This window comes from Anas platyrhynchos, chromosome 14 (genome assembly GCF_047663525.1).
Source record: "Anas platyrhynchos isolate ZD024472 breed Pekin duck chromosome 14, IASCAAS_PekinDuck_T2T, whole genome shotgun sequence".
Lineage (NCBI taxonomy): Eukaryota > Metazoa > Chordata > Aves > Anseriformes > Anatidae > Anas > Anas platyrhynchos.
This window is the reverse complement of record NC_092600.1, coordinates 11,258,774-11,281,988: the sequence shown is the minus strand read 5'-3', so window position 1 is coordinate 11,281,988 and position 23,215 is coordinate 11,258,774. Positions and strand designations below refer to the sequence as shown.

At 43.9% G+C, this 23,215-nt stretch overlaps 1 protein-coding gene across 2 annotated transcripts in view; it reads left to right on the top strand.

Annotated features, from left to right (window-relative positions):
- The first annotated feature begins 4,308 nt into the window (after window positions 1–4,308).
- UBTD2 (ubiquitin domain containing 2) overlaps window positions 4,309–23,215 on the top strand; it is a 59,268-nt gene continuing 40,361 nt past the window's right edge. Inside the window, exon 1 of one of the 2 annotated variants that reach the window (XM_027468344.3) lies at window positions 4,309–4,482. In XM_027468344.3, coding sequence (XP_027324145.1) covers window positions 4,413–4,482 — 70 coding nt within the window. In that variant the 5' untranslated portion in view covers window positions 4,309–4,412. Of the gene's footprint in view, window positions 4,483–7,707; window positions 7,884–23,215 lie in introns of those variants that run through there. The other variant, XM_013100988.5, reaches the window with a different exon arrangement.

Here is a 23,215-nt window from a genome sequence, read left to right as displayed (position 1 = left end):
GAATTGCTTATACACTTATAGCCTGAAGATACAGCAACTCTTTTCCGATATAAATTATTTGACAAACATAAAATCACAAATTTCTGATTTTAATGGCATTGATAGAGAGAGAAGTCTCTGATTAAACTCGGTGCTGAGAAACTTACCTATTTTCAAGGTTATCAAGTTTTAAAAAAAATAATAATTAATCTACGGTCCCTGTAAAATAGTACTGGTAATGAAATGTTCAATGGGAAATTATCATTTGCTCTGAAGACTGTCAGCAGACGGTATTGACACCACTGGACAATGTGCACTCTGGACATCTGGGTCTTCTGCAGAATGAAACTGCCAGCAAGGAATATTTGAGAGAATTTTGTGGTTTCCTGCAGTAAGCCCCTGCTCCTGCTGGAGATTCCTACAGTCATCTCTGATGCTGCACATGAAATAGCAATTTTTAGCCTTTCCAGTGACCCTTTCTCTACAGCTACCGAGGACAGAAACCACAGAGCTTGCAGAAATGTATCACAGAAGGCTGAAACACTACCATTCCTTCTGCTATTAGCAGAGAAGATGAGAACAAAAGCCAGCAAAAGTCGACCACAGGTGTAGGAGCTTGGCAGAGGTCGGGAGAGAAACACAGCCTGCTTTTGACAGCAATATGCTCTCTGACCGATGGAAGATCCCCCAGAAGCTCGACCTGCCCAACCCAGCACTTCAAGCAGCAGAGATGTGTGCCAAGGCATTCAGAGTGGTGTGCTTGTGCTGCAGGAGATCCACATAAAGGCATGCTCTACCGGAAGGCACAGGGCTGGGCAGACATTCCCTCTGTCTGTACACACTCAGCCAGCTGTCGATGTCCTGATGTCTGGTGGGGTTTCTCAGCCACAGGGACCCCACTGTGCAGTAGATTTCTTTCAGCCTGTGATCCCATGAAAACAAACTCTGCCCAGTTTAACATCATTTTTGACACAGCTTTGCGGTCTCTAGGTGGTAGGGATTGGTACCAGATGCTTTGGTATGGTTTTCTAAAGGACAGATTACACTAGCTTGGAGTCAGCCTAAAAACTGCTGGTGGGAATTTTGGAATGGGAGCTGGCGTTCCTCAAAACCGCATCTAAATGAAAGCACTATGCATCATATGGGGGCAGGGGAATCTCGATCATGTTGCCTTTGAAAATGAGGCTACAGCCTCATTAGCTTTCAGGAAGAGAGCCATGTGGAAGTAAATCTGAAAATAGCAACTTGCTAAATTTCTTCAGGCTCTCTGAGGAGGAAGACGGGCTCAGCATCACACGGTGGTTGGGCTCAACGGTTCTTTCCTGCTTCTGCTTCCTGTGGGACTTCTGGCAAATAACCTCATCTCTTGTGTCTCCCTTTCCCATCTGTCAAAGGAGGATGAAAGAGATCTGGGCAGACTTTCACTTACAGTGATAAGACTTTGATACTACAGTCCTGGGTAGCACGGATAAAAATCAAAATGTTGATGCCTGAGACAGAAGTTTCAGCCCTGGTGCAATTTGTCAGTATCTCATTCTTGTTCCCACGCAAAGATGATTCATCAGAGAGCAGAGATTTATCATACTGTATCATCACGTGATGGCATAAACCACTGCCATTGACTGCAAGCAAACCGTGAGATTCCAGTTGGAAACAAAGTCAGGTGAAGTATATGAAATGTTTTAATGTATAGGAAAGGAATGTACAGGAAATAATCCTGACAATGAAAATGCAGACTCACTTTGGACTTCTCCAGATGTTGGGTCAGGAACCCCATTATTCTGACCCTCCTGGTACAACACACAGTCCACTAGCATCCTCTGCCATAAGAAGATTCTTTAGCAGTTAGCGCTGTAGGGTTTATGGCCTACAAAGAATAATTTCCAACCGTATAGTGCCATTGCACCTGTATGGAATAGTCGATTCATTACACCATCTAATTTGTGAAATGACACTTCCAATCTTCAAAGTATTTTACATCCCACAGATTGCAGGCAGTTAACAAGTAATGAAGAGTAAGAATTAATTAATCCTAACCATACCCCAAGAGGTAGGTAGACAAACATTAATCTACTGACAGAAATAGAGCAATTGAGGTTATATGACTTGTCCAAGGCCACAGTGGATATCTAGGGCACAGCCAAGATTAGAGTGCAAAAACTTTGCTGCAAAGCTTAGTCTTTGCTTCTTGTGAAATGTACTTTGAGGAGTATAATCTTCAAAATAGATCATTTGTTTAGGAAAAGCCTTTGTTTGTCTGCTGTACTTCATTAGTACATTGCAACTGCATCCAAATACATGGGATCAAGCAGTAAATATTGACATTTTTGAACAATTTGAATATTTACATACACACTTATACATGTATATATCTACCAAATACTAAATACAGTGTGTGTGAGAACAAGGTAGTTAATGAAAGGGTTTAGTACCAAATATTCAGAGCATCATGCGTCAATGTGTCGTTGCAATGCAAACTGCTGTGTCAGGGTGGACATACTTTCCCACGCCAGCTTGCTGTCCTGCAGCCACCCCGTTATGGAACAGAGTCACACTCTGGTTAACCCCCACCAGCTTCACTGACAGATCTTTGGGATCTCACTGGGCAGGAGGAGAGCCAGCAGCAGAAGCCTTCCCTGCACCTAAGCGTAGTTCATGCTTACTCTGTACAGTTACACTCTTACTCTCGTGAAAAATTGCAAACATCCTTTATTTTATTCTCTATTTCTACAATTTGAACAAATTACATTCAATTAAAAAACAAACAAACACGTATCTAGCATACTTTTAAATACACTGTGTACGCTCAGGCAGACAACCTGTGTGGCCTGCAGATACAAACTGAAAAGAAAGCTCAAGCAACTTGAGTGCTATGTGTTTCCTTTCTCTGGTTTAAAGTTCTTCACAGAAAATAAAATTTTGCCTTTCTTGTGATTAGTGTGAATGTGGGCAGATTCTAATAATCTTTCCCCCACATTTTTTTAGCATTCATGATATTCCTATTTGGGCCCATAAAGCAGACCGGCTCTATGTGATTTTGTTCTCAGATGGTAACGTGTTCAGCCTGTTGCACTCAAGCTTATCTCATACATCTGGGGTTTTAATTATTGACACAGGTACCTTCCCAAAGCATGAAGAATACATATGAAAATTAATGGTAGAAATGGACTTGTCTGTGTGTTCCTCTCATTGTGCTGACTATGAGCTCTATGAACAGATATGACATTTTAATTAAAAAAGAAATACATTTGCAATGCTATCTGTAAGTAGGTAAAATATGCTCAGCTTCGGTTCCGTTTTCTGCTTTTTCTGTGTAGCAGAACATTAAGCTGCTGTGTACAGCAGAACGTAGGGGAACCCAGAGCTCGGTCTGTTACCATGTTTTATTTTTTTGCAGCGTCTGCTTCCATTTTTCAATGTTCTGACTTGTGTTGTTTTTTTTTTTTTTTTCAACGTTCAATGCTCTGACTTATTGCTCGCTGTTTCGAAGAGCGACAGTACATCTGATAGCATCCGAACCCTAATTCCACGGTGAGATTGCTGCTAAAATAATATAGCCTCTTTGGGCATGAAGTGCACAAGAAAAAAAGGAAACTTTTCCTCTCAGGGGACTGAAGGCAAGTCCTGCTTGGCCACGAGGCGTTATTTTTGCTTGTTGTTTTTAATTTAAACCGGCACACTATTAACACAGAGGTGCTGTTAGCAGGATATAGATTTATAGGTTATATTTTTAGGTTGGATCTTAGGAAGAACTTCTTTACCGAAAGGGTTGTTAGACACTGGAACAGGCTGCCCCGGGAAGTGGTGGAGTCACCATCCCTGGAAGTCTTTAAAAGACGTTTAGATGTGGAAGCTTAGGGATATGGTTTAGTGGGGACTGTTAGTGTTAGGTCAGAGGTTGGACTCGATGATCTTGAGGTCTCTTCCAACCTAGAAATTCTGTGATTCTGTGATTATCCCAGTGCGTGTGCACTTTCTATGTAAAACCGTGAAGGGTATAGGGATAAGGGGAAGGGAAGGAAAGCCCCAGCCTGCACTGCAAGCTCAGGGCAGGCCCCTCACGACCCCAGGGCCTGGATCCTGAGGTGCAAGCGAGGAGCCGACCCCGGGTGCCCACCCCAAACCCGCCTCGCCCGGGGCGGCGGGGACGGGCCCGGCCCTGCCTCAGGCTCCGCCGCGGCCTACAGCGGGCCGGGTCGGGCCCCGAGCAGAGCGGGCCGGGGCTCGGCCGGGGCCCGGCGGCGGAGGCTGAGCGGCTCGGTGCGAGGGAGGCCGCGCCCCGGAGGCGGCGTTGCGGAGCTCGGGGGCGGCTCCGGAGCCATCGCGCCTGCCCGGCCGGCCGGCGGCGGCGGAGCTCGGCTCCTAGGGGGAGGGGGGTGGGGGGAGCAAGGAGAAGGGGAGCGGAGAAGGGGAGCGGCGGGTCTGCGGGCCCCATGGGCGGGTGTGTGGGCTCCCACCACGACTCCTCGGGCAGCCTCAACGAGAACTCGGACGGCACCGGAGGTGAGAGCCGGGCCCTGGAGGGGACGGGAGGGGACGGCAGGGGAAGGGCTGGCTGCCCACCGAGCCGCGAGGGGACCCGGGGCCTGCGGTGGGGCCGGGGCTGGAGCCTCGGGGTTGGGGAGAGGGCAGCGCTGTGCCCCCCTCTCCCCGTGCTCGGGGCTCTGTGCCCGGTTCCCCTCCCCACCACACGCCCGGCCGGGCCGCAACTTTCCCGGGGAGGGCACTGCGGGGGTGCTCCGAGCCCTTCCCGGGGGTCCCCGCTCGCCGGGAGCCGTCCCGGGATGGAGCCGGGAGCAGGGAGCTGTGTTCCCCCCCCGGTGCCCCGGGGAACGCGGACGAAGCCTCCCCCCCTGCCCTCCCCCAGCCCCGGTGCTGGGGAAATAAGCAGGGGCTGGGGGACGGCCTGCCCGGGGCTCCCAAACTTTGTTTTCCTTGGGCTCGGCTCCTTGTGGTGTGTGGGAAATAATTCTTCAGATAACTTAGGTCCTGGCACTGCTGTGGGTTGGGCTTTTTTTTTTTTTTTTTTTTCCTCATTCTCTCCGAGGAAGATGGATGCTTTTCCTCTAGCCTGGATCTCCCGTGTTAAATAGTCAGTTCCCAGGGACTTCAGCTGCTGGAGCAGCGTGTGCTCGCTCATGTGCAAGCACACACCTCCTTAGCGAGTGTGGAAATCCTTCTGCAGTGTAAGTGGCCTCAGCCGTTATGCTTTTTCTCTATCTAAATGTCTGAGCGATTGCTTTTTAAATCTTCGGTTTGCAGACCCCTGATGTTCTCCAGCAGAGCTCTGTCTGCTGTGTGGTCGTTTAAAGTCAGCCTACCCACAGGACGCTTGGATAAGGAGTCCTCACACATGCAGGGTCCACAGATTTCAGGTTGAAAACTGCTGACCTAGATCTACATCTTCCCCTGTGCCTTACGGACTATTATTTATTGGTCTGTTTTTACCTCAGACAGCCCAGCCGATGGCTGTTCAGTCACAGCAGTGACTTTCCATAATGCCCAAAAAACGCAGCTTTTACATCTGAGGCAGCCACCTGCTGATTAATGCCAGATACATAGTTCACAGAAATACCAGGAAGTCCAGATGTGTAGAATTTAATCACATCATTGACATTAAAAGGAATTTTATAGCTTTGCCTAATGTGAGTCTTTCTTACTCTCCCCCCTACTTTTTATTTTTAAAAAAAGCAAGTTACCTAAAAACTACATAAGTACTAAGCAAACTTACCAACCAGTAAGAGACGCAAGAGCAAGTAAGGGACCAGAGCATATTAGATGTCAAGGAAAAAGAATGGAAGGAGTAGTAATGTACTTATAAAATCTTGACCGAAAATAGCATTAAAAGCTGTGCTGACAATTTTTCAGGGACCTGCTTCAGTAGCTAGGTGTTGCAAGGTGAGATTATGTCACAGAAATAGCTGTGGTTTAATTTCCTCACTCTTCTCTGTGGTGTCCAATGAATGAGATGAGGAAAACAATCAGAACTTTGCTGATGCTGTAAAATAGTAATGCTGCTGTGTTAAGCACTCAGTAGCAGTACGTGAGGTAGACAGTTTTTGTCCAAGTTGTCTAAAAATTGTTGTCCCGGGTAGACTTACTCAGAGCATGTTACTGCCTAGTGTTTACAGGCCTGGCACGCTATGGCTTCTGGGTTAAATAACCTATTGTACTTGGTGCATTAGAGCAGCAGCTGGGTTTTTCAAGATGTAAGAGATGCAAAACGCATGTCAGCTGGCTCATGTTGATTCATGCTCTAAGGATAATGCTCCTTAAGGTTGTCTCGCTGAAGTGAGAAGTGATGAAATTTCGGTTGAATTATGTGCTTCTTAGGACTGTCTTAAACAATGAGTTACAGTGTGCAATAGCCTGTTTTGTAATGTTGCATAGCTGTTCTTGCTTCTCTGAAAGGAAACAAAAAAAAAAGGGGGGGACTGAGGAAGGGTGTTAAGGTGCAGGAACCTCAGTACATCTTCTATAAATCTAACTCCTGGGATGTTGAAGTCCAGCCTTCACTAATCCTTAGATTTCCAAATTCTTTGTGTGTGTGCCTGTGCTAAGTACTTGAGCTCTGGAGGGAGCTTATGTCTTGAGACAGCAGCAAAGGAAACAGCTGAAGCACAAGTGAACATGATTTTGAGCCCAGTGCTGGACAGAAGGGCAGCCTATTCCTGTTTCCAATACAAGGGTTATTTCCTCCAACTCCTGTTTTGTGACCTAGTGCGGCGTAATCACTTTCAAATTGCTGTCAGTCAGCAGGGCTGCATCATTTTATAAATCTCAGGAAGGTGCTTTAGAACAGAAGCATCTCACTTATAGCCAAAACGTTGCCAGGGACAGACTGGCTTTGGGGGAACTTTTTTTTTTTTTCCCCTCCAGAACAGAAGAGTTTTTTAAAGAATTCCAAGCAATTGTGACATTGATTAGATAGTAATAGCATGCTTGATGTTGCATAAAATTGGGAGCCAGATCTCAAGTCTAATTCATACCAGTCTCAACCTATTACAGTGCTGTGAGGAGCTGGTGAAATCTTGCTAGATTGTATCACTGGAATTGAGATGAGAATTTGTCACATCCCGATACTGTCCCTGGTCTTTTTGTCAATCACTGGCACTTCCAGTTACTTCCCTGCTGCTCAGCAAAGCTGACAGTGCCCTGACCGTGTGCTGTTCCTTTGTCTTTTCCTATGGTGTTTTTCAAGGTCAGAGAGATGCTTGCATTTACCCGGAGAACTATTTAATGCACTTGGTGTTTCTCTGAGTGTAAGAATGAGTTAATCAAACACACCAAGCTCTGCTACATGCGTACCCGCTCCCTGCACGTCTCTGCTCACGTTGACCAAAGCAGGAGGAGTCTGTTACTTAACAAGAATTAAGCAGATGCTGCTTTGCCCATCCTGCTGGAAATGAAATGGTCTTTTCAGATTGATACCAGCTGTTTCATTATCACTGCTCTTCTTCGTGAGTTTTCATTTTAATAGAATATTGCTGTATTTAGAGAGAAAGTTCCTGTCTCAAAGCTTGGTGCATTATAGTCCAGCAGAGCTGTATTGTGGTGTGCGTATGTCCTAGATGATGAGATGAATTTATTGGTGACTCTTTAGAGGAGATAAAAGAACAATAAAAGATGATGGTTATATGCTTTATAGACACAGGTGTTTCTCCCCATCCCTTTAGCTCAGCTGTCTCCCATCAGATATTCCAGGCTTTCAGGAGCCAAGCAACCAATCTCTGCTTGCTGTGCCGTGTTAAAGGTGACTGAATTTCTGCAGGATGGAGAGTAGAGGGAGAAATAGCTGTTCTCTGGCCACTTACAGCTTGTGGGACTTCTTCAGTTGTGCGTTCAAGAAAAGCATCAAAGTATTGGGTTAGGAGTTAGCAGCTGGAGAAACATGTATTGTGCTTGTAAGTATGGTTTAACAGCTTATCAGGTTATGTTTGGTTTAGCATAAACCAGGGAATTTGCATTCCCACGTGCAGGGCCTTTTCGGAGGTCTCTTCTTAAATTTCTTTTCATCGTTTTGGAGGGGAGGAGGGGGAAGTTTGCGAAGGGAAAGGAGAAAAATGAACCAGTTCGTTTTCTCCCAGTAAACTCTTTCCCCTATTATAAGCTGCATATTACTTTGTCTGACTTCGTAAAGTTCAGCGAGACAGTTATTTGTGTGGAGTAACGAAAGGGCAGGAAATCCAATGTCTCGAAGCGCGGGCATGACAAGTCATTATAGATTAAGTCTTTTGGCTGCAGCTGTCTGATTGCTGCTGTGCTCTTGATGTGATGTTAGCCTGCCTGTTGGAGCTCTTATCGCTATTCTTTGTTATAAAAGACGATGATTCTGTTTGAAATTTGTCTTCTTTACTGCTGCCCCTATCACCCAGCAGTGATAATAGGAACAAGCGGAAATAGGTCTGCCCATCTGAGTGACACACCAGAATATATTAGAAGCGTAAATTCTTCCTGCAGTACTTGATATAGTACTGGCGCTTCATTAAGCTCTGGAAAGCCAAATGCCAAGCTTGACCTCTGCTTTTGGGAACTGGACAACAGTTTCTTAAATATTTTCAGTCGAGTGCTGTGTAATGCTGCGCATCACATGTCTAATTTGAAGCTACAATAACTGCTTTCATGGTGCCTCTACGGCAGGCTGACCAAAGGAATTTGCATATTAAGTAGTCAGATTTGTGGCTCACAATTGGGCTGATACAGTGGGCCCATGCACAGCTTGCGCAGGGTTTTTAAACAAGGCTCTTATGACTGAGCAGTTAAGAGCATTTGGTGCGGACCCCGCGTATCAGCATACAAAGAATCTCCCAGATTGCGTTTTGCAGTGTTTGGGCTGTTGATTGCAAGCTGTGGGTAGCGCGTGCCAGCACGTAGCACCTTCCTGGGAGTTTGCTGCTACCTAAAGGAGGGTGTTCTGGGCTTCAGGTAGTCCCTGCTGACTTGTAATGCAACCCTGAAATAAGGTGCTTGGATATGTTTTTGTAATGCTAAATTCAGAGCTGGCATTAGGTGTTGTTTTACTGTGGCTTTCCTTAAAAAATAAATAAATATACTAAGCTTTCCTTATTTTATATATATCCATGGTTTTCACAACTTGCTGTAAATCTCTCATGGTTTCCACAGCAGTACGTGTGTGTTTTATCAGGGCTGTGTAATAAAAGTAGCTGTTAATGAATGATTTGGTTTCCTAAGGGCTGGGCACCCTCAGCCTGCTCGGGATGGGTAGGATCGGCAGATCTAGCACAGAGAGCACCCGAATATCACTCTGCTGGTATGGCACTTTTAATTTGTAACCCAAGAGACCTCGTTTGTTTTTCAGGTGATAACAAGTAACTGGTGGCAAATGAAATAAGGTGTTATTCGTGCTGTTAATAAGGGCTGACGAATGCAGCTGTTCTGTTTCCTTTTTGGCATTGTTCCTCCATGTAATTGTTTGTTTGGTTTCTAGATGAAGTGATTTGTTTTAATTTCTCTGTTTGGGATTTCAGTGTTGAAAGCAATGAAATCCTCCCTCCCTGAATATTAAATATAATGAATTGAACATTCTTTGTGCATTGGAGATTTTTGATAAATGGAAAATATTGTTTGTTTTTTGTTTGAATAAACTCAAAGTCAGCAATCCGCTCTTATTACAGCGGGTAATATGATAGCTAGTATTTTTCATATGAATGTTAAATAATACAATTTATGAGTCACAAGTTATAATGCAACTGAAGCCAGAAATAAAGATCTGCCTTATAGCTGAGTCCTGACAATTGCTGCAAGTCTTGCAGGTACAAGGAGGGATCAAGGTAGCCACAGCTGGTCTAGTTACCCAGCTCTTAAAAAATAAATATATAACTAAATCTGGAGAACTTCTGACCACATGACCTTGTTCTAGCAATGAATACAACTATTCCTTTGTTTTTAAGCATCACAATCCATTTTTTGCTTAAAGGGCTTTATGTAAAAAGCACTTTCACCCCGTCTTGTAGGCTAGCACTGTATTTGTCAGTTACATTTTTAGGCAGTTGTTACTCGTTTGCTGTGTCTCTATCACTTCCTTAAATTTCAGACCGCTCTGATGCAAATTCTTATACTTCATTTACTTTTTCCTCTTAAATGGTGTATGTGTGCTTGTATTTATATATATGTGTATATATATATGTTCGTTCATATATATATATATACTCACACAAACACGTAATTCTGCAAATTGCTTGTGCCGGCCACAGGAAACCATGGTTTGAGGGCCAGTAGGTGCTTTGTGATCCTCCCCATTCTTTCTCATCAGATTCAGATGACTTTTTGAGCTTGGTTGGTGCAGTACAGACATCCTGTCCTGCAGAGGTGGATAGTCCATGACAAGAGGTCCAGCCAAGCGTGCAGAACCAAGCTTCCCTTTCCCAGAGCTGGTGGCATCCCTGTTCCAGGGATTCCTGTCTCCCAGCAGCCAGGGTGAAGCAGGGATAAAGAAGGCTGTGCATGGCATCTGTTGGATGCATGTTGCTGAAGTGTCAGCTTAAAGGCAGGAGCTATTGATTCGCTTTCATCTTTCCTACACGCAGGTGCTTAGGGTGTAGCTTGTGGAGGTTTGGTTTATAATTCTTCCAGCTGGAAGCTCTGTAGGTCTCCTCTTTCTTTTTGCGAAAGTCCGATTATGAAATTAAGCCTCTCTGAATGTTGCCATATCTAGTTTTAAAAGCTAGTCCATTTAGATGGCTGTATTCATTTTAATCATAGTAAAAACGCAGTCAGCAGGCTGATGAGGCAGTACTCAGGGATGCCTTGCCCATTTGGGATGCTGAACGTAAGCGTGCTGAAAGGTGGCTGACCTTGGGCGGATGCCAGGGCGAGGAGAGCGTTACGTGCATATACTCGGGGCTTTCAGTCATCTGTTTGCTCTGTGAACTGCAAACCTCCGGGCTCTGTTTACTCACAGAGATGCTAAGCCCTTGGAGTTTGCATTGCAACTTTGCAGCTGGGGACTTGGCGTGGCACAGGTGGATCCGCGTGTCGGGAGCAAGGACACGGCACGTCGGATCCGTTCCCTGGGGGATCAGCTGTGCCATGGCTGTAGGAGACTGGGGTGGGAGAGGGGCAGGACTCACCCAAAATCAGCCAGGTGACCCGCTCTGTGAAGCAGGTGGAGTAGAAGGAAGAATAAAAAGTGCTGAAATTGGCTGAAATCTAAGATTTGGAGGCACAGGAATGTTCCACTGCTTGAGAAGCAGGAGAAATAGAGGATTGCTTGTTTATTTTTAAGAAAAAGCTTTTCCCTCACGTTGTAATTGCATTTCCAGTGTGAAAAGTGCGGAATGGAGTTCAGTGCCGCGTGCTGATTTATCCCGGATCAGCAGCAGCTGTCGGAGCAGCACATCCAAACACCACCCGGGTGCTGCGCGTCCAGTCCACGGCGAGCACCTACAGCTCAGCGTAACGTGAGAGTTCACTGTCCTGACCTGCGTGCAGTAAAATATGCACCGTGTCTGCTGTGGTTTAAGGTTCAGCTGGAACCTGAGTTTTACACCTTCTGCCCCTTGCTGACCTTGGGCTGATGTCCCAGCTGTTACCAGGTAGTCGCTCTCGCTCCTGGCAGGCTTGGAGCAGGTTTGTTTAAACGAGTGATGGCCGAAAGCTGGGGTGGTGCAAACTGTGTAAATGGTTTTTCCCCTGTTTCCTGCCTTTGAAATAAATGGGGCTGCGTTTTAAATGCTGAATGGTGCTGGAGTCTCTTAGGCTACCTTAAATATTTAAAATGACATAAGCAGCCTGTCATCCGGAGACTTCACAGTAGTGAGAGATGCAGAGCAACTGCAGATTCTGCAGGTGATAAGTGCAGAAGCCACTAATAACACGCAGTTAATGAATTTGCAGTTGTTGTACATCCATTTGACCTGCTAGGAGCTAATGTAAAGCAATAGAGAATTGCACTTCATAAAGTACAAATACGGGGGGGGGGTCCTCGCTGCTGTGCTTGTGCATTAGACCGACTTTTACAGCTCCTCTGTTCTTCTTTTTCCCAGTGTCCTTTTCTATTCCCTTCTCCCCACCTCCTCAGTGAAGATGATTTAAAAGGAAAAATTCAAAGCGCTGCTTGAAAGCCGTTTGTGGGAGGAGATAGGCACGGTTTTGAAGAAATGATTCTTCCCTTCTGTCGAAACTCAGATGTGATGAAGGATTTTTTTATGTGCGTGTGTATATAAAGGCATCCTTGTGCTTAAGACGAGGTAGAGGAGAGGAGGGTTGGGGAGTTTCTGCATGATCTATCATGTGGTTTTCCTACAATCCCAAACATGAAAGAGGAGGCCCTGCACAAATGCTAGTGAGGACTACTTCAGTAGTTTTCAGTGAGAACAGGTTCTGCCTGGGGAAAAACATTTCCATGAAATAGCCTGTAATCTATAATGATTTTTGCGTGTTAATATTTCATGTTTCACAGGGAATGTTTGCCCTTACTATGATTAATCTCCTGTTATTGACACTTTCCTATAAATACCTAAAATACCGTTCATTGCAAGCATCTTATAATTCATAACTTTTAATGAACAAGAATTTCTAATAATTGTACCAACTGTAAATAATTCTTGGAGTGCTGCCTTCCTACATTGTCTGCTGTCATTTTTCACCTTTTTCTCATTAGAGATGCATGTTCTTTGAGAATACTCCCAGGGCCTGAAATTGCATCAGGAGCAGAGCACAATAGTTTGGGGTTGGAAGCTTGTTACCTTTGTATTTTTAAAATTCAATTCTGGAACTCAATTTTTGCTCTCATGCTGTGATCAAGGGCGCTCCGGATCCGTGAGAAGGATCTCTCCTGGCATTTACTTTGTCGTTTTATTTTTCCGCTGCAGAGCTATCATCTCCTGTGATTTCTTGTCTGTAGGGATAAATACAGTCTTTTCTAAAAGACTACCTGCAAAACATCGGATAGTACCTGCAGCTGGTGAATGCCATTTTCTCCTGCCAATTTTTATTTGGCAACGTGCTGCTGTTTGAGCGACTGAGCCTACTGTACAACACTGGCAATTGCAGGATAATGTCTGTCTGGTGAAAAGGTAAATAGTTGAAGTAAAAATCGCTAATTCACATGGTTTGTGTGTACCCCAACAAATATTTCTTGGCAGAGGTATAGAGAAACGCTGCGCATGTCATATGCATTGAACTTAATGCTTTCAGTGCATATTCAGACGTGTTTGCTTAATCTGGGGTATAAGCAAAAGCTGCGTGCGTCAAATTAATGTGTTCAGTGCAGTGTGCTGGGCTCTGGTTGGGCTCCTGCCCAACAAACATTTTGGAGCCCCTCTTGTGAGTGTCACTGCACTCTCCCCCTCTCTTCCCAGGGAGCTGAGCTGTGCAGGGTCCTGGGGAGGGATGCTTGCGTCCCTGTTCAGCTCACTGGTGGCAGCTGATCCACGGCACAAGGGCTGAAGCAAGGCTGAGGAGGCAAGAGAAAAGAAATGTTAATGGGAAGCAAGGTTTAGTGTCTGAGGAAAATAGTTTGGAGACAACAAATGTTATCTGAAGGCTGGACGAACAATTTCGCTCAGGCTTGCTGGATGCATTCTTCAGGAAGCTATATTTGGTGGCAGCGGTAGTTAAGCATACGTTCAGCTGAAGCTTTGCGCTCCAGTCCTTCACACCTCTAACTAGCATCATCCTTCGCTGCTGCCGGATTTGGTGTGGTTGCCTCTTGGGGACGTGATCAGAATGTCCCGAGAGTGAGCAGATCTCCTCCTTTGCATCGTGTGTCTGTAGCGCACACAAAATACATGCAGTGAGCGTACCCACTGAGTGGCTGGTGGTATCACGGGTCCCAGCCGAGGGTTAGCACTTCAAGGGGTGAAGAAGGGGAAAGCTGTCAAATATCTATTTAAACTTTTTTTTTAAACAAAATTGGAACCGACTTGAGTTGCATGTTGATGACTTGGCTCAGTAAAATGCATGACTGATTTTTTTAAAAAGATTTTTTTTGCTGTGTGCCTAGAGAACTGCATTAAAAGAATATGGTTTGCTATAAATACAAGCAATTGTTGAATAGCAGTATGTTGTGTGAAGTGCTCATCAATATCTGATATTATTCTAAGACAAGTTTAAATGCTCATTTCAGATAAGTTTTCTTACGCATTTGTATGTCAGCTCTTCACATCTGTATATTTCCATTGTATCTTTCTCCAAATCGAAAACTAGTTCTGGTGCCAAAACAGCTTGAATTCCAATGGAAAACCGCATGTGTATTGAAATCACATTGCTTGATTGAAGTCACATGCTTTAAATCAGTCACGTATTGTATAGCCTCACGCTGATGGCACTTAATGCAACGTTCCATCACTGTCTTAACGCGGCTGAAACAAACGCGGGCATTGTACGTATCCAAGGCGCTTCAGCTGCTGCACTGATATTACAGCACAAAAATAGCTCCAAAAATACTACAGGCTCAGTTTTTGGCTTTAGCTGAAACGCCTTCGGAATGGAACAAGAGGGAAGACAGAGTTTTAGTCTCTCCTCTGGGAGAAGAAAGGAGGAGCAGCACTGTCAGAACAAGAGCGCGTGGCTGTTGCGGATCAGTGCTGCGAGGCGGTACCAGCACGAGGGTCCTGTAAGTAACCCTCCAGTCCTCAAACTCTAACACACAGTAGAGACTCAAAGCATGTTCTTTTCTCAATATGAGGAAAAACAATCCAGTAAACAGTTGATTTTCCGATAAACCTCTAAAACTATTTCGACTATACTGGGGCTATTTTCATGTGTTTAAGTGGTACGAACCCTGTGGAAACATCTGGTGCTCCTAAACAGCGACAGAGCTGCCTAGGCCATTACCACCCTGAAGAGATGGTTATGGAAATGATGCTGTTTGTCCAAATGCAGATTTCCAAAAGCTTTCATACATTTAGTTTCTTATGGACGGAAGCCTTGCCGAAAGGAAAACTCCAGCGTTTCGTGACTTGCTGCGACCTAGCGGTGCTCTATTGGCTTCTGTCCTACTGCTCTCGTTTAAAATGGGTTTCTTTGGGGAAACTGCTTACAGATGGAATTATGCTATTTTAGTAGCCATAGACGAAGTCTTTGTTGGGCAAGGCAATGGGTACGGAATAAATGGAACAAAAGGAACAGTACTGGTCCCAAAGATTTTAGTCTGACTGCAACCTTGCAGGTTTCTTGGAAGCAACTTCTGCATTTTCTGAGCTGTCCATGCATTATTTTTTTGGTCAAATAGGCCTGATCAAAAGTGAACATTTTAATTCCTGATCTTTTCATCGTGCTATGGTGTTCTTCCCTGGCTTGTTTACCATTAGTTATGTTAATTTGTAAACCTGGAAAGGAACACCACCCTTGTGCCCACCCCATTGCTGGGAGCTAGCTGATGTGTAGGAGTGGTGATGGCATGGGCACGGTGGGTGGCCTCTCTCCCTCTCCCCATTTCCTTCATCAGCCCCAGGATGTGATCACTCGTGATCAGTTCTCAAGGAACAACTTTTTGTCCATAATTTATATGTAAACATAGTTAAAACAGCGCTTACCACAACTTCCTCAACATACTGGATCTGAAAACAAACAAGTTTAATTGTTCACTTCTGCAATGTCACTCTTACGGCTTTATCCATCCCAAAGAAGTGAGGTGTTTCGCTGTGTTTTAGGAAGGCAACTTTTTCACTCCAGTTACATTCTCTTTCTGTCGATTATATTCAGGGGGAGAAACGGCATGCTGCACAACTGTGGGAGAACCAACATTAGCATTTTATCTTGTTGTGGTGGAAACTTATTACCAAGAGTTAATAATTTGCATTAAGCTCCACATTAGTTAGGAAAATGTTATAGATACTGGAGGGTGGGGGAGGAAGTGTTTCGGTTCCTGCAAGTGTCCCACCTTGTTAATGTCTCTTGGCAAACTACACGGAGAGACTCTGTGAGAGCTGCTATTTGATAACCAAACCTGTTAATGGGAGTTTTTTGTTGGCGTTTTTTTTTTTTAGCAACGACGTTTCATATTTATACGAGGTTGCACAAAGTCCAAGATAGCAGTGCTGGCAGAGGCATCTGTATTTTCTAGTTCAGTGCAGTGTCAAGCAGAATATTCCCAGTACCAGCCGACCTAATCTTCTCTTAGACTCTTTCCAGGTTTGCCTACTCAAGTATGCTGTCACTATCTGATTGCTCTCCCTGCCAAATTTCCAAGCTGAATTCATCTTCCATTGATAAAGTCTGCTTCTAACTGCTCCGTGCAGTCACCCTGCCCTCCTTCACGTCTTCTTTCATTATCATAAATTAATGAGGATTTTTTTCCAACTGGAGGAACTCTTGCCTTGCAAGTCAGATTTGGGTATCTGCACCGCTTTTCTTGTTCTTATTTGGACACGTTCCAGTGCAGATTCCCTTGTTCATATTTAAAGCTAAGAAATGAAACAGTTTCTCAGAAAGCAAGTATTTTCTAACAAGATATTTTAGTGCAGATTATTATGTATGAAAGTCAGCGTGGATGCTAAAAAATGAGCCCATATGAATGGGCTGTGCTCAGCTAGGATAGCTCTGGTGGATGCTGTGGAGAAACGAAAATTTCCTGGTGCATTTTTCTCATGCTCATCTTTAGCTTTTGCACAGGTCAAAACCTTCAGATTATGCACATGCTTTTTTTTTTTTTCCTTCCCTCTGTGGCTGATACTACATTATTATCTGCTCTTTGGAAATGCACTTGGCATTGATTAACTGAGTGCCAGGTACTTCATTGACCCGTCTTTAAATGCTCTGGGATTAGTTTTTCCAAGCAGTGTGACCGCTGAAAACACGCCTGCTGTAGTTGTTTCCTTGGGTGGCAGTTTGGATTGAAAGCTTGGGACAGTTTGGATCCGATCCTGCTGTTCCAGTTACTGGTAATGTAAATGCCAAAATCTCCTTTGTTGCTGTTTTTCAGCTTTTGTTTATATACACGTTTAGATTAGGGTAAATCCATCTGGCTTCTAATAATATTGTCGAATCTTAGATGGGCTTTCATCTTGAGGAGAAAAATCTTTTTTGGTAATTTTTATGTTTGTTTAAAAAATAGTAATCTGTATTTCTCTTGCATTTTTAGATGATTTAGGGAAGCAGGGAAGGGAGCAGAGCGGTCCACCCTTCTGTGCTGATTCTGAACCCCAAAGCTGTGTGTATTCCTGCTGGATATGAAGGGATTCTGTCTTCACTTTCTTCTGAACAGGGATGGTTTTTTTTCTTTTCAGTTTAGGTCTGAAATCCATTTCTTGCAGTAGGAGATGAAAGCATAAGTTTTGGCAGTATGACAGATTTTCTTCTACAGTTCTCTTTAAGTGGGGGCCATTCTCTGTACCTGTCCCCGTCTGCACCTAATTCTTTTCTTAAAAAAAACAAAAAAAACAACTGTAAAGAACCTCACTAAAAACCCAACTCCTGCCAATGCTGTTTTGACTCTACAAAATGTATCTTAGGATAATTCAGTGAATGTTTTTGGGCAATGAATATTTTGTATTGATTCTAAGGACTACAGGAAGATTTAAGAGATCCTTGCCTTGAAAATTAGATTAAAAATAGTTATGCCTGACTCAGTGTAAATTTACTGTTTTTCATTATTTTTACAACTATCTAACGTGTAGGGGGTTAGAAGGGAAGAGGAGGTGTGTGACATCAAGGCATGTTCAGCATAGGTGCTTAGCAAATCTAATCTTGGCAAATATTCACTATCTAGGAATAGATGTTTTGAAAAAGATTTCTTGCTAATAGTGTGCCATTTTCCTTTTTTTTTTTTTTACCGAGTTCATACCGAATGAATCAGAAGGCACAAGCTATTCTGTGATAGCCGAGAGGAAAATGCTGAGATCTGGGGAGGGGAATTACAGCTCGGTCATAAAAATAGAAGTTGGTTCGGAATAGGGGAAATCAATCTTTCAGGTGTAGCATGAAAAGAACATGAAATGTGGATTGTTCTTTCTCGGTGACTTTTTCCACCCGTTCCTAAATATTTTGCATTCGCTCATCTTGGACATACCCCAGCAAAGATTGCTCTTCTCACAGCAAAGGAATCTCTTGTTTCTTGCTGCGTTTTTGGTTATTTTTAATAGCCTCTGTTGCTAGTAGTGCCTAAATATTGCTGGCGTAGGGGGGGTACTGAACGCTGGCCGTAGTTCTGTGAACCAAAAATAGAGCTTAAAAAGTAGAGAGAGAAATTGCTGTTGGAAAAATCGCTGCCTGCAGGTTGCCTGTGATAACGGGGCCGGATTGATGGGTTCCAATCCTGGCCGTATGTTTTTGATACAGGCTTCTGAAAGCAAGAAAGCCTAAATACTCTCTTTGTGTACCCGTACTATTCACTGGGGGACCTGAATGGCTTTTTTTCGTGTTTACAATGCGATCCCTACTGTAAGGGAGGCAGCACTGGAGCCCCGGCTCTGATGGGTCCTGTCCAAAAAGCACTCCTGGATCCAAGGCGCCCTTGCTCAGAGCTGCAGAAGCAGCACTTGGTGTGCATAGTTTGCTCGTTAGAGCACAGTAATTAGTACGGCAGGCTGGGCGGATCACAAATACACTTGCAGCCAGTTGTTTTGGGGAATTCTTCCTTCTGCTGGAACCAGCAACCAGTGTTTTGTTCAGTGCTTTCAGCAGTCACTACACCTAAATAAAATCGTTGCATATCTGCAACAAATACATGAAACCCATTAGAGATCTGGGATATTATTTTTAAGTGGCTGAAATAAAAATCTTTTTGCTAATGCTCTCGTCATTACGTGCCGAAATTTCTCATTCTTACATTTGAAGCTAAGTATTTTCTCATCAGGTAAGGGGGAGAAGGGATGAGAAAAGGGTCTGCCTAACACTAATGAGCTCTGCCTTAATTTTAGGACTAGACTTTTCCTACAGGAGCTTGACTCTGAAGTTCAGCATCAACGTGCACTTGGTTTAACCTGCTGTTACGACGCTTGTTACTTAAATTATAGGACAAGGAAAGGAAGGTGCATGTTTCCTGACAAACAATACCATTTCTGCTTATGAATAGATGGTAAAATGAGAAAAGTAAGCTCCCTTGAGTGTTATGGTGAACAGATTTAAAAAAAATAAAAAGAGATGAGGGTAGCCCATGTGCAAGCCCGTGTTCAGCTGTGCTTGGGAACGCAGCGGCTGCTACCTTTGCCAACACAATCATTGCACTGTGAGTTTTTAGCTTGCTCTGAGTTGTTGAGAATTAAATGCATTTTAAATCAAATCACATTACGCAGTCATCCCTTCCTTTAAAAGGAAGAGAAGTTACTTAAGTGAAGTGCTGTTGCGTCTGTCGGAAAGGCTGCCCTTCGTTACAGAGCGAGCATCGCTCAGGCCATTAATAGAGCTAAAGACCTGTGCGCTCGGGGACTTTTGGAGGAGATCAAATTAATTTGCTAAAGGTGGAAGGGCTCTGGCTACTCTAATCTATCTTAATTCGAGCAATTTAAACGGAGAGGGCAGTTTCCTTGGCCTGCTCCTCGGTCCCTCTGTCTCAGGGAGAGCAGCAGGCTCCCGCAGGAGGCTCGCAGCAGGAGCTGAGCTGTGCGCCGGGGTTTGCTGACTGTGCGAAGGCAGAAGGTTATGCTCCTAATTTCAACACCCGCAGTTAAATGCTTAAGGTTGGATTGCATCAATAATCCCCCACCATAGGCTATAATATGCCTGCCTTTTTTTTCTAAGTAGATCCAGAGGGAGCTAACGTAGCCTTGAATGGATGTAATTTTAAGGCTACTTTGTGCAAATGCTCTGGTTTAAGAGTAGGGGTTTTTTTGCCTGAATATATGAGAGAGACAAGCCTTTGTTGCAACCTGTAAATGTTTGTGTACATTTTTCATTTTAGGTTAGGAAGATGGATGATAGACTCCTAAATAACAAAGCAGTGCACTAAGTATCCTAATGTATTATAAATTGTTTCTGACTCTAGGTTAAATATGGCTTTCTGAACAAAAAATACACTTCAGAAGTAGGAATTCTTTGTCTAAGGGTCTTTCACGTGTAATATAGACATCATTTTTCAAAAGGCAGCTAGGTCTCGAAGGTGAAAATCTTGAGCATTTTTAGTAAATCGTGTAATTGTGCCATTTTAGAGCAGTCCTGCTTGCAGATGCCAGTTAACAAAACCTCCCCATACTGAGCTGTTCTGAAGCATCACCTGCTAAGGAAGTTCTTGAAAGACTTTCTGACATCCACCCAGTCCCATAAATTCTATCAGTATTAACCTGAACAACACTGAGGAGCGAACTGGACTTGTAGAATATGCCCATCTTGTCCTTTGCTGAAAAAAAATCACCTCGCCAAACCTTTGAGTGCAGTTTGTTCACGTTAACCTTGTATGCTGTTGGTTCTTGTCATCGTGCATTACACACAAGCAGTGAACAAAATTCTCTGCATTTGTCACCAAAATAGGGATTACTCCAAGGTAATTGTGCTAATTAATGATGCAATTATTATCATTAAACTTACTAATTACATAGTAAAATGGTGTGGAAAGTAAGCCCTTAGTCTGACTGCAGAAGAATGGTTAGCTGGAAGATTTATTTATTTCTTTTTAATTCGTAGGTGTGATTTTTTTCCGTTCCTCAAAATACCAGAAAACAAATGGGAACTTTAAACCTGTGGATTGAACCCTCTGATGCTGTGTAACACTTTTTTGTTCGTTTGTTTTTCCCTAAAATCTTCTACTTTGGATATTACGGTTAAAATTTGGAGATTATGGTTAAAACTTGGTTTCAGCAGCAGAAACTCAACTCCTGGCGTGCTTTAACCTTTCTTCCATGACCTGTGTATTTGCATATCCATGGAAATGAGATGCAAGAGGATGGATGTCACCATCTAAGAGTGGAGTAGCAGTGTACAGGAGGCCTGGTGGCATCGTGCTGCCTCAGGGTGCAGGTAGTAGTGGGAAATTACCCAGCTTCACTTAAACCTGAGAGAAAGTCGTCTCTTGTCCTGTCCCCATGCTGTCAGGAGATCCTACTCTGGAGCTTCCCATATTGAACTGCTTTCCTTTCAGGGCTTTGTTTTTTTTCTTCCCGTGTTTCATAATCTCCAGCATCCTCAGCCAGAGAACAGGGCTGTCAGTCAATTGCTATAGCCAGGTCCTCGTTTTTGGGGTCCTCTCAAGCTCCTGTAAGTATTGTCTTTCATTTCATCACTTGATCCAGACACTTAATCAGATTTCAGCATCCACTTCAGTTTCTCTGGCTCTTACACGTTGTTTTAATGCAAATTCCTATCCTTCCCCTGGGATAAAAATCAAAGGTGGGATTGGCCCCACCGGAGCTTTTGACAGCAGTTAATTTTGAAGCAGATCCCAAATTTGTCTTCAGTCATTCTTCACAGTACATTATAACCTCTGATTGGGGGCACTGGGACAAGCAGACTTTGGCATCCCAAGGCAGCTACTGATAGCTTTGTATTAGTAGCTGTCTGAGAAGTCTGGATGCTGCTCTGTAAGCTCTTGTTGCTGCTTGGCCTTTACACCAATTCCTAGACTTCCAGTTACTGAGCTTTCTCCAGGCTTAGGTTCTGGAGTACCTGGAGAATGACTGTCCAGAAGGTCCAACTTGCATCTTGCATCATTTTTCCTGACACCCCCTCCTTGTTTAACACGACACGCTGTTGAATAGAAGTCTGGAGTTAGCTTAGGCTGTGAGCATTGGTTCGTCTATGAATAAATTTTCAAGCTTATTAACTGGCTTGTGGATCCAGAAAGTACTGACTAGAAGTGAACAAGTGTTTTTGTTTTTCTCTGGGACATTAAGCCACTGTTCTGTGAGACTCCTGCCCTGCAGGGGTTCAGTGTGCGCAGCCAAATGGATGAAAACTAAAATGGATCTGGGTCTTGTGGTATCTCGCTGTTCGGGAGCACCTGGAGGCTCAGTGATGTGGTCATTTAGCTTCTGTGCTCATACTGATTTGTTAATCTTGTGATGAGTCCCTTTTTGCTAAGGGAAAGCAAGACAGCAGGAGAGGAGGGTGACTCTTGCTAGTGAAGCACATAGAGACCTCTGTGGATGAAGAGCCTTTTGTGCTTCTGGGCAGTTGAAGTGTACAGGGTTTGTTGTTTGGCTTTGGGGGGTGGTTTGTCTTGTTTTAATCAACACATCTCAGAAATGAAGTCTCACCCTTGCAAGTCTGTGTTTTTTTGGCCTTAAGCACGCCAGGAAGGACAAACAACCCCAAAAGATAGGTTTTGTGATAGGCAGAAAAGCAGGTCTGCGTTCTGGAGGAGTCTTGAGTGATGTTAAGGTGTGATGACTTGTGCTGTGCGCCCTTAAAGGGTAAACAGCGAGCAGGGAACTTGAAGAGCTTCTGCTCCTAAATCACTCGTGCTAGTCCTGCATATGGCAGGACTGATTTGACAGCTATTAAAGAAGATTTTACCACCTATTGTTAAGAGATGACTTCACAGAAAGAAGCCTGACGTTTGAGGAGCATCGGGAGCATCCTACCCCTCCATTGCACATCAGCACACTGCCGTCTGCCCCTGCCTGGTCCAGCGGGTGCTGGCAGAAGCACTTCTCCCAAATTGCTGGGGTGGAGTCCTGGGAAAATGAGCGGTAGGTTTCAGCTAGACACCAAGATAAAACATCTTGTTAATGGGAAGCAAGTGGAAAGCATCTAAACATTGATAAAGAAATAATTTGGAAATTAATTTGAAACAGTAACTTTCTCATGGAAAAACTACCACGGAAAATGGAGCTTAGTAAAGCAGCAAGTACAAGAAACACAGCCTGCTGATTGAATCTTTAAATGTTTGCTTTTGTGCATCTTGCCTATTCCTTACACTGAGCAATTGGTTTTCCAAATGGCACTCGTGGAACATACCACAGAACTGTAAAATTAAATCATTAAGGTAATGCATGTTTGGTATGTGTGTCAGGTAAGGTTCCTATTTTCAGCTTATACTGATCTCTTAATTAACTGATGAGCTTAAGTAGCTGAGATACAGTAATAGTGCATTTAGTTAATTGGCTAATGTGAAACTCTATCCCTGCCAATGACTATGACATGGGAATAAATTCAAGACATGGTGTTAGGTCCTGTAACTAAGCTAATTGAATCACTGGTCATTGTAAAAGCAGTTACCTTGGAGGCTTTCTTATTCATTCCCTTTTGGAGTGTGCAACTTGTGTGCACAGAAGTGACATAGCCAGCAGTTCATGCAAACTCTCCTAGGACCATAATATTGTCTGCCATGGGCGTTATACCTTACACAGCACAACAAGCTGTGTGAAATTCCAGGTTTTGGTGTGGAAGGCTCAGAGCA